The sequence below is a fragment of the Ambystoma mexicanum genome, chromosome 3p, assembly GCF_040938575.1.
Source record: "Ambystoma mexicanum isolate Mex_15411 chromosome 3p, UKY_AmexF1_1, whole genome shotgun sequence".
Taxonomy (NCBI): domain Eukaryota; kingdom Metazoa; phylum Chordata; class Amphibia; order Caudata; family Ambystomatidae; genus Ambystoma; species Ambystoma mexicanum.
In genome coordinates, this window is record NC_090925.1 from 320,640,263 (window position 1) to 320,652,493 (window position 12,231).

At 46.6% G+C, this 12,231-nt stretch overlaps 1 protein-coding gene across 4 annotated transcripts in view; it reads right to left on the reverse strand.

Annotated features, from left to right (window-relative positions):
* Positions 1-12,231, reverse strand: part of ZGPAT (zinc finger CCCH-type and G-patch domain containing) — a 186,566-nt gene that overhangs the window by 17,607 nt on the left and 156,728 nt on the right. For all 4 annotated transcript variants that reach the window (XM_069650883.1, XM_069650881.1, XM_069650882.1 and 1 more), the window contains one exon: positions 598-1,024. In XM_069650883.1, the coding sequence (XP_069506984.1) occupies positions 598-1,024 (427 nt within the window). The remainder of the gene's footprint in view (positions 1-597; positions 1,025-12,231) is intronic.

The following is a 12,231-nucleotide window of genomic DNA, read 5'->3' on the forward strand; positions in this document are numbered from 1 at the left end:
CCTGCACTGGCCGGGTATAGTTAGACTGCATGCTAATGTGCATACATGCTTGCTGAAAAAAAATAGTTTCACTTTGGCACACACAAGCAAGATTTTGCCCTCACGCTGCTTAAATGCAGCTTCAGCAGTTAGTGTAACTGCAGACATATCCCCCCACCCGTACGAGATTGTTAACTTGATAACACCCGTTATTACAGTGCTTTGAAGCTGGACGAGTCCGGCAATAAGCACTATATAAGAATAAAAATATTTGGAGTGTGTGTACTGTGCGAGTCACTGACTTAAAGTGCTGTACTATTATGTGGGGTTTTGCAATGGTGCATAGGCCTAGGAATAGTAAAATAAAAAAGCTAGGATGCACTCCAGACAACCTCAACCAGGCCATTCTAACTATTCCAAACCGTCCCCTGCACCCCAGGCCACCAATCGACTTTACGCACTTCCAGTCGCATTAGGTTTCCAGAATTCCACCCAAATCGGCCTTTCTGCTCAGGTGCAGACATGTTTTGCCCCCATGATCCTTCGTTTTTTTAAAATATTCATTATTACTGCTAAACAGGTCCCAGCCATAAGAGACTGGTTCTGGAGGTGCCTTACCGGCCCACATTGCGTACAAGTGCCTCGCGAATCTTGGCAATGTCCTTCTCAGTCTGTCGGATATTTTCCAAAGTTTTGAACACTTGGACTCCCAGGGATTTCTTGGTGCTCTGACTGGCATGGTACATGTCCTCACTGCTATTCTTCGTGGCTACCGGGGCTGCTGTACCATTTGAGCCCTGGGGATCACTGCTGTCCAGTTTCTCATTAAGGAAGTCAAAGACAGTGCGGGAAGGTTGACGTCTGCTGGGTTTCCGTCGGGCACCCCCACGGTGTCCATGCCCATGCGATCTCCTGGCCTTCCGTGCTGTGAGTTTGCCTTCCCTCCTCTGCTGTAGAATCTCAACGCACTGGTCCAGGGATTTGCCTTTAGGCAGGACCACAGTCTGAACAGGTTCCACACGCCCCTCTGCGTTCTTGCCCAGGCCTGGTGGATGAGACGGGGATGAGAAAGCATTAATATAACCAGACGAAGCAAATACACCCATATCACAGACAATCACTGCCAGGTCCATGTATCCTACAGTGCAGTACCCAAACACAGCCTGCATAAAAACACAATGCCTCTTAGCTACTTCATCCCCGCACTGGGAACCCTTTTTTCTCAAAATGATATAAAATTAAAATAGACCAGGGAGAGAGAGAGCCCCTTAAAGCAATGATATTTCTAAATTAAACTGGACTCCAGCAATGCGTTTTAAAAAAGAATGGTGATGCGTGTAATCTCGAATTGAAACTGTTCATTCGCTGTACCTGTCCATGCACCCCCAAAAAGCCACAGTCAAGGTTGTAGCCAAAACTGCGAAGAAAACACACGTTTTATCTTACGTGCTTCAGAGCAGAAGCAGACTGTAAAATCCTAATCAGAAAGATGCACTGTTAGGTAAAGATTTGGGGTAGTACACTTTGGGTGCACTGCAAAAATCTCAGCCTCCTGGCAATATGACCCAACCTTTGGTATAAATTTGAACTACACAGGTTGGTAGAGCAGAAAGGATCATCTCAAGAGGGGTCAATGTGAGCAGTGGATCAGTTACACAAAGATTCACAGTGACAAGTATTCAAACACTTAAACGCAAGTTTCATTGAAAAAACAATGTATTTATTTATTTACTGGTCATTTCAATAAGCCTTCCTAGAATGGAGCAATATAATAACAAAACACAAATACCTTCAAGAAAATACACACTTAGTTTCTAAATCAGTAAGCACCCATCGGGGATGCCACACAGACACTTCCTACACCCTCAGGTGACATCAATTGTTTAGGACACTGTGGACATTGATATGTTACTGTTTGACATTTAAAATAGCATGGAGATGTGTCAAAGCAAAGGTTATTAGAACATACAAGGGATCACAATTATTCTTAAGCAGGCAACTACTTTTCAACCCTCCCCAATGTCAGAGGAGAGAAGAGTCTTTCAGTGGAAATAGGTTAGGCCAAAGTCAATAGGCAAAAGACTATGTAGCTGAAGCACTTCTTGCAGGTAAGTAGAAAAGTCTTTGCACCATGTTTTATTAGTCTTTGATGAAACGGGAGAATCCATGTAGGGCCACAAGCTGTTAGGCTTGTGAAGAGTAGAAACAAATCTACAACAAGAGGTAGGTTCTTAGACTTTACAGAACCTTTAGTTAGAAGAAAAGTAGCATATGACGTCTGTTCCTGTGCAGCTCTGCAGATCCTGGTGTTCCTGGGCCTCAGTCGTGGGGACAAGAGGGAGGAATTCAGCGGACTCCTGAACTGCAATGGGACAGTTAACGACAGCAACCGGCTATCTTCAAACAAGTGGAAATTCAGTGTTTCAGCTCCTTGCGTCTACCGCAAACAGCAACACAGGGGTTCCTGGCTGTTGAGATGGGCTTTCCTCACATCTGGGGTCCAGCACTCTGTTGAGTCCTGCTTCCTGGAAGTCTGGATCTTCCTGGAGCTCTTGGCCAGCTTAAAAGCAACGCACACAGTCTGGTGTTCCTCTCCCTGGTTATTTGGTTCCAGCAGCAACTCTGTAGAATGTCAACCAGCTCCGAGAAGGATGTCCAGGTGGCTTACTTTGGAGCCGATTGGTCCCACCAACTCAAAAGGGAGAAGTCGTCCTTGCAGGGGCTTCTCTGTCGATGCAAATTTGAAGCTTCAGCACAGCAGCAGGGCTTCACCGGGCAAACAGACGGTCAAGGAGTTGCAGCAGTTAAGTTCTTCTTCGGATTCCTTCGTCCAGTGGTTGACTCTGCCTTCCAAGCCAGAAAGCCTTGCCTTTCATGCAGGTTTCTCCCATTCATTCCAGCATGGCTGTCAATCACCCAGCAGGGTGGCTGTCCTTGCCGGATAGCCAGTCAGCCAATCAGCCAATCACAGAGTGCATTTGGGTCTCCTAGGAGACTAAGCACAGGGAGTTTCGGGCACCTCCCTCACTTCCTGCCCCCACCAGACACCCTGGAGCCAGAGGCGGGTTTCACTAGTGAAGCCTGCCAAAGAAAACAAAGGGACCAAACCTGGTTTGGCGCGCAGAATAAATCTCAAGGAGGACCTAAACAACAAGAAATGGCAAAAAAAGAAGACCGGGCCTTTTTGACGAAAATGGCAACCAAGGGTGCGTTACTGCAGCTGCAAACGCAGGCCACGGTAAAGACATGCCACGGTAGTAAAAAGTAACCACTGCCACCAGCCATTAATTGTGTAAAGGGTTACATAAAAAATGTTACATGAGAAGCCAGACAAAGGGGCTACTAAGCATCCCCTCCAGCACTATGGTATGCTAGTGTGCGCCGGGTCAAGAGTTACAATTGCAAAGTAAAGCCAGTTTCACTTTACTGCTCTGGGAAACAGTAGTTATCCCAGAGGAAAGGTATTTAAACCTTTGGGGGAAATCTGAAAGACTTCCGTGTAGCACTAAACTGAAGGTGATGTGTGCTACAATGTAAAAAGATGCCTTTGGAGTTTGTCAAACTGCAGCAAACCAAAAGAAACAGTGTAAAAATCACATTAAAATACATAAGAGTGGGAAAAAAGGTCTCACTCTCTCCAGGTAAAAATGAAAAGGTCCTAGAATCCAGCAAAAGAGCTGGGGGTCTGTAAAGTAGAGAGGAATTAGCATATTTCTGAGAATTCTCCCTAACATGCACCATTAACATGATTTGTACAGGCAGACCAAATACCTGGCAGAGATTCAACAAATAATGATTTTACAATTTATTTGAGCATTTACAGTGCTGTAAAGCAAGTTTTCTTTTTTACATTATAGGGGGTGCTTACCCCGCCCATTTAACCACAAAAGTGAAATTTCATGCCATTCACAGATTTGTTTTTAATAGTGAAACGCGTTTTGCCATTAATGAAACTTGTATGTGTTAAGTACTTAGTGTGTACAATATTGTTAAGGATTGAATTGATTTTTAACCAATAAAACAATAACAAAAGAAACTTGCTTAGGCGCGAGTGGCAAGGAATTTCACTTTCGTAGTAAAAAAAAAAAAAAATGATTCTGGCAGAGGAATAGTTTCATTCCTAACGAAAATCTGCAGATGTCGCATCCAAATTGAGGGTAGTAGGAGTATGCCTGGCTGGCATGTTCTTAAAGTACTCAAATATGCCACATTTGCAGAGTACCCAACGGAATTCAAAAGCAGAGATTCTGGCACCATTATTGTACATTTGTTTATTTTTTCACAGAAAGAAAAGTGTAATATAAATGTAGACATTCTGCGAGGAAATATCGTTGTCTTCATTTGTATTGCTTGAATAAAGAAACACATTTAAGGCAACATGTCAGAATGTCTTATTAATGGATGGACTTATTTTCCTGGAGTACAAAAATCTCCAAATCAAAAAGGTAAATATTTCTGAATAACTTTACTCCATTTGATCCAGAGAGTGAGTCAGAGATATATATATATATATATATATATACACATACACACACACACACACACACACACACACACACACACACACGTTCCCTTGCTAGGTAACACGTTACGCCATGCCTCCAGCTAGCTGGGAGAGGAGTCGCACAAGTGGTGGGTACCAGATTTCTTCAGTTGCTGCCTTTGTTACCTTTCACTGCTGAAACCAGGTCAGTAATACACCAATATCAGCAAAAATTTGGAGATGACCGTAAGGAGCGGCCATCTTCCATCCTTAGTCCTACCTAGAGAGTGAGGATACAAAGGGGCTAGTGGGCAGACAGGCGAGGGACTGAAGCAGTGATCACAGATCCAAATGACTTCCCTTCAAACCCACAACCCTCGATCCTCAGCTATGTGTATAGAGGATACACTATCTAGCCACAAAGGGCAGCTCATGGGGTGAATGAGAAAGAAATGGAGTGTTCTGGGAGCTGCGATTGGTCATCTCTCTCCTTTCATCCTTCAGCTTTTGAAGAGATGGAGGTCAACAGCAAGGGGCAAAAGCAGACTTCTTGAAATATTACTTAAAATGTGGGAGTGGGGGGATGCAGAGCAGGAATGTAAATGTATGAGACAAAAGCGGTCAGGGGAACAGAGAGAAAGACCTCAATTGCACAAAAGAGATGGATCAAAGGCTTTGAGGTGCGAAAGATACCAAACAGAAGTGGCAGACAGATACGTGCAGATTGCAACAACATGGAGAAAATATCGCACACAGGGGAGGTGAGGGAGCTAAAATTGCTGGGAGTGATTTACATCCGCTTTTAGTCTAGAAGAGACAGATTAGCTAGACACATACAGCTACCAGGTGCCACGTTTGACTCCACAGACCAACTTCCCCTACACATCATCACCACGTACTCATCCATTCTCCTCCCATCTCCCTAAACCCTTTGGCTCACTCTGGTCTCCCAACACCTCTACTGCACTGGCTCACTATTTAACCCATTCCCCTAAGCACACATACACAACATATATGTAAAATGAAAATGATAATGAGAAACACTCCATGAATAAAGTGACAGCGAGGAAAGTTACCTAAAAAAATAAAAAAAATGTTTTTAAAAACAAACACATTACGATCAAGAGATGCTTACTCTCTAAGTCTACCTACCCACGTTTCACTAATACCGGAAAAACTAAACAGATTCAGAAAACCATACAGAGTCATATTCCTTTTGGAATGAGTTACCCTCTTGGTGTAAATGATCTGTGCATGTTGGAGTGTGGGTTTATTCGCAAACACATACCACCCACTGATCGATCACAGATGCCCAAAGATGAACAGACACAAGTATATTGTGACACATACACACTATTTGTAATATGTTTAGGTACAGCACCAGGGCTATTTTCATTGAGATAATATGGGACATCATATTCAGTTTTCTTCCAAACAAGCCATAATATATGCATTGTTTTTTCAGACACTGGAGTTCCCAATTCTAATAGAAAATCTAGGTTTATCTAGTAGACTCAGGTTATCCATGGAATTAAATATATGTGGGCCCTGTAACTAATCTGGAGACTTTGCCCCTTCTTCCCTGGGGAGCCATCCGCTTTGAGGGTCGGGAGGGTAGCCTGCTAAGCAAAACCCTCCATAGGGGGTTGGGAAAGGAGAACCTCACTTGGAGTGAATCCCCTTCAGGGGACAAGGACTCCCATTCCATGGGGAACTCCCTATACACAAGATGTATCTGCCTACACGGGAGTAAGCAATTCTGACAATATATCTGTGGGTGGCTCAAGATAATACGGACAATACTTCAATGGGTTTGGCTCAAGGTAATGCTGAACTTTACACCCGTTTGACAACCTGTAGTGAACAATAAGTCCCGCTCGTTACAAGAGCAAGAATAAAATTATACTATTGTACTGTCCCACACAAGGTAAGGCCACTTGCCTTAATATCTGCATGTCCCACCCATCATGGGGGGAGGCCCTCCTTACTACTTTGCGCACAGTGCCGTGCAGCTTCAGAAACGCACGACTCCGGTCGCGCACCCGCCCCACTATCACTTACACCCCGAATATAGTAGACCGTAACCTAAAGGTAGGTCTCAGATGTTTGCCGCCGTCACGCAGGCACAACTCTAACTCGATTTACCTGGATGACACTCTTGTGCCCCACAGGCCTGCCTGCGCCATGGCACCATTGTACACTGAAGCCATTGCACCTCATCTCCGCCCAATTTCATCAGACGCCCAAATCAAAATGCCCATTACTAACACTGACGCGGAACTACCATCCACGCCCAGGCCAAGTGATGCCTACAAGCCTAATGTGGCTACTACTGTCTCTGCTGCACTTATACCTCATGTGGATTATGTACCGCCAGTTATGCCTAGTGATGCCCCCATGCCAATTGTTGATACTGTTGATACTACTGCCCTTATGCCCAATGTTGTTTCTGCATTGCCTGTTATGCCTAGTGATGCCCCCATGCCAAATGTTGATACTGTTGATACTACTGCCCTTATGCCCAATGTTGTTTCTGCATTGCCTGTTATGCCTAGTGATGCCCCCATACCAAATGTTGATACTGTTGATACTACTGCCCTTATGCCCAACGCTGTATCTGCATTACCTGCTATGCCTAGTGCTGACACCACGACCAAGCCCAAAAACATACTACCCCCTATCCCTGACCCACCCACTACCCCCCCCCAGACCACCCACGTCCATCACACCTCCAACGGTCCACACCCTTAGTTGCGCCCTGCTCAACGCTCGCTCCGTACCTGCCCACGCCCTCGACATCAACGACCTGATCATTAAGGACAATCTTGACCTCCTATTCCTCACTGAAACCTGGCTCAACGAAAGTTCAGGCCCGGCACTATCTCTGGCTATTCCGTCGGGGTACTCCATATTCAGGAAGGACCGCACCTTTCAGAGAGGTGGTGGCGTGGCCCTCATCGCCAGGGAAACCTTTGCTATAAGGGAAATGGCAGGGCAACTTGACCACAATAGTGACTACCTCCCACTCAAAATTAATGTTTCTCCTAACTGCACCATTACTGTGCACATTGTCTACAGACCTCCGGGTCCTTGCACTGACTTCCATGACACCCTCATCTTCGCACTGTCCAACAACATCAAAAAGACCTCCCAGGTCATACTCTTGGGCGACCTCAACCTGGGGCTTAATGACCCTAAGGACCCCCATGCCAAAACCCTCAAGAACGCCCTATCCACCCTGGGCTTTGCACAATCTGTCTCTGACTCCACCCACATCAAAGGGCGCACCCTCGACTGGATCAGTCAACATAGCTGCTCACTACTTGTCACGGAAAACACGCCCATCCCATGGTCTGACCACCATTACATCCAATTCAACCTTCGCACCAAAAAAGAGACCAACTCACCTCCCACCCCCTGCCCAGCTACTCTCGCCAGGAGCTCCCGCCAGCTCACAGTCGAGAATTTAGCACCCTACCTCCGCAACCCGGCCTTGCAGGCCCCATTCTCCAACAACCCAGAAACCCTAGCCAACACATTCAAAGAAGTCATCACCCAAGCAGTTGACGCCGTTGCGCCACTGACCCTCAAAAAAGCCAAGCAAACCAAACACGCTAACTCATGGTTCTCCAAAGAACTCCTTGAACAACGTGCGCAAAAGAGGACTGCCCTCTCCACCTGGAAAGCTAACCCATCAGAAACCACCAAAAATGCGTTCAAAGCCATCTCCAAATCCTACAAAACTAACATCACCCTAGCTAAAGCTGCTTCCTTCAACGCTAGGATCTATGACGCCAAATCGGGGTCAAAGGAAATCTTCACCATATTCAGGGAACTGGAAAAACCATCCTCCCCTCCTCCTGCTCTCATCAAAGATGACAACTGGTGCAATAGCATTCAATCCGCAATGCTAGACAAGCTCAACACTCTCCAAACTAAAATTCGTGGCCACCAAAAAGCCCTTTCCCGCCTCATAGCTAACCTGCATAGTCAACCCACCACGCCCTCCACTACTAATCCCTCTCCATCTTTTGTCTTCAAAGATATTACTGAGCACGAGGTCATCGCTGTGCTCAAGTCCATCAAACCCTCCAACTGTAAGGGAGATGCCTGCCCAGCTAGTCTCATTAAAGACTCAGCACAGATCCTAGCTCCATTCCTCACAGCATTCATTAATTCATCCTTCCAGTCTGGCCACGTTCCAACTGGACTTAAGGAGGCCTGGGTACGCCCACTCCTCAAAAAACCCTCGCTGGACCCAACGATCCTGGGGAATTATCGACCTATCACCACTGTACCCTTCCTGCTGAAAATCCTGGACAAAGCAGCTTACCTGCAAGTCCAAAAGTTCCTTGAAGAAAACCGTCTCCTCGGCCTGCGGCAATCTGGCTTCCGCCCACGACACGGTACCGAAACGGCTCTCCTGGACCTAAAGAACCAAATGGACGATCTAAGAGACGCAGGGAAACCTGCTCTCCTTCTGCTCCTGGATCTATCCGCCGCCTTTGACCTGGTGGACCACAACACCTTGTGTCACCATCTAGCTACCCAAGCTAACTTTTCCCCCAAAGCTTGCGAATGGATTACCTCCTTCCTCCAAGAAAGGGCCATGAAAGTCTTCTCTGACTCAGCCTGTGCCACACCCAGCCACATCACCTGCGGTGTGCCTCAGGGCTCATGTATCGCGCCCACGCTTTACAACCTCTTCACGAGGCCACTGTTCAGCATCCTTGACTCCCTGGGCATCTCGTATACAAACTATGCGGATGACACCCAGGTCCTCATCCCACTCACAGGCGACTACCTGGCGGATACTAAAACCCTTACCACCATCTACTCCACAATCCAATCATGGATGGCAGATAACTGGCTATGCCTCAATAGCGAAAAAACCGAACTCCTCCTCATAGGAGCACCCTCCACGCTGGGGAACCTCGGTGAACAGTACACTTCCTTCACTATTGACAACATTCCCATCAAGGTCTCCAATCATGTGAAGACACTCGGAGTCTACCTAGACTCCGACTTGTCAATGGATAGACAGGTCAATGCCATCGCCTCCTCCTCAGCCTATTACTCGAAAGTTCTCAACGCTGCCAGACCTTTCCTGTCTCGCCAGAATTGCCTCACCATTGCTAGGGCAATAATTGGATCTAGGCTGGACTACTGTAACGCCCTACTCGTTGGGACCTCCAATAAGAACCTGGCCAAACTTCAGCTAGTTCAAAATAATGCACTTAGGGCGGCCACAGGCACCGCGAGAAAAGACCACATCTCAGAAGTCAGAAGACAGGCACACTGGCTCCCGGTGAAAGAGAGGATTGTTTTCAAAACACTCGCCCTTACCCACAAATGCCTCCATGAACTTGCTCCACCCTACTTGACCCAAAGAATCACCAAGCACTCTGCCACCAGACCATTAAGAATGTGCTATTCCAACACGATTGTCACGCCCAAATCACGCAAAGTGCGCGCCGGTGGTGCCAGCTTTCCCACTCGGGCCGCCACCCACTGGAACGCACTGCCACCCCACATCAGAATGATTGAATCCCACCAAGCCTTCCGCAAAGCTGTTAAAACCAAGCTCTTTGTATGAAACGTACCTGACGGCATTCTGTCACTGTATTATGAATATCATGCTTCACCTGCAACTATGCCTGTAATTGTGTATCCATAAGACCTCCGGTCTCATGCATATCTGCTGAATTAAGAATCCAACACCTACTTGTAACAGCGCCTCGATGCCCATGGGCTGCAAGTGCGCTATACAAATGCGAATAAATAAAATAAAAATAAAAGACCAACAAACCTTGAGTGGAGGAGAAAAAAAAACATACGCAGAGGCGAGCCTCCAACATGTGTACGTCAATGAGGGGCAGAGCCGCGTTAAAACAGCAGTCAATGTGGCACAGAGGGAGACTAATGTTAAGATGGATTTCTGAACTCTGACCTTGTGGGCCGCAAACAGAGGTTTTAGAACCGCTTTTCCCACTTGTGTATCTGCTTTGGAATGAGCATCAATGCAGTAGTGCTGAGTGAAAGTGTGTACTGAGCGCCATGTAGCTGCTTTGCAAATGGTGTCCAGCGAGACATTTGCGATAAAGGCCAAAGTAGTTCCTGTACCCCTAGTTGAGTGCGCTCTTGGTGTGAAAGGCAGTGTTTTGGTTGATGGTGCGTAACAGAGCTGTATGCATCAGACTATCCATCTGGAGATGGCATTCTTGGAAATTCGGTCTCCTTCTCTGCACCTGTTGCTACGGAGACAGTTTTTCTGAGCGGTCTGGTCTTGTTTACATAGTAAAGGACCGCCCTCCTTACATCTAGTGTATGGAGTCTTCTTATAGCTGAGCTGGATGGGTTCTGAAAGAAGGCGGGTAGCTCAATGGATTGGTTTACGTGAAATTTGGAGATGAATTTAGGTGAAAACCTAGGGTATGTTCATAAAACCAATTTGTCCTTGTGGATGACAAAGAAAGGGTCCTGCACTGACAACGCTTGAAGTTCACCGACTCTCCGTATGGAAGTGATAGCCACTAAGAAGTCAGTCTTATAGGTAAGGTGTTCAAGACTTGCTTTATGCATAGGCTCAAAGGGAGGTCCCATGAGCTTTGCAAGAACTACATTGAGATCACAGCCTGGCAGTGGGTTTGATATCAGAGGGTTGAGTCTTTTTACTCCCTCCATGAATGCTTTGATGACAGGGACTTTCCACCACAATAATTTACTCAGAGGTGGTGTAAGCTGATAAAACCGCCAGGTGGACCTTTATAGAGTTGAATACTAACCTAGAGTCTAACAAGTGGAGCATATAATGAAGAATGTGGGATGGAGTACATTCTACAGGTTTTATTTGTTTAGACTGGCACCAAATTACAAATCTCCTACAATTGTTGAAATAACAGTGCCTGGTGTTTGATTTACGAGCCTCCCTGAGGATGTCCATACACCTCTGACATGTTTAGATGACCAAACTATGACCTCAGGAGCCAGGCTGCCAAGTTCATTGAGTGAGCTTGATGGTGTACTGTTATCCTCCCAGTGTTGGGTCAGTAAATTGGTCTGGCACAGGAGTTTGATGGGAATCGCACATCGCCAGTTTGCGCAGATGTGGATACCATGGCTGTCTCGCCCACATAGAAGCAACAAAGATGAGCATCATTTGTTCTTTGTGAATCTTGTTCATCACCCTGTTCATTAGAGGAGTGGGGGGGGGGGGGCGTAAGCAAATTTCCCTGACCAGCTCATCCATAGGGCGTCCCCCTTGGAGTCTGGTTGGGGAAACCTGGACACAAAGTCTGGGCATTGCTCGTTTTCTCTTGTAGCGAACCAGTCTCGTGTGGGGTAACCCCACTGTGAGAAGATGTGGTCTACGATGCTTGTGTCTAGTTGCCACTCGTGTTCTTCTGGTAGGGGATCTCTGCTGAGCGAGTCCGCTAGAGTGTTGAGTTCCACTGCAACGTGTTGGGAAGCTAGGAACATCCCCCACCCGAGTGCCCATTTCCATATTTTCTGTGCTAGCTTGGACAGATTGAGAATGTGTGCCCCGCGGCCTGTTGATGTAGAACATTGCAGTGATGCCATCAGTGAGGATCTGTACCGACTGACTTGCCAGCTGTGCTTCGAATGCTTGAAGCGCTTTGAATATCTCCAGAAGTTCCAGCAGGTTGATGTGGTTCACAGATTCTCCTCTGTCCACCAGCTAAGGTTTTCCACTAGTGTTGGCGAAACGACTACTAGATCGTCCCACTGACCGCTTGGCTGAGACCATA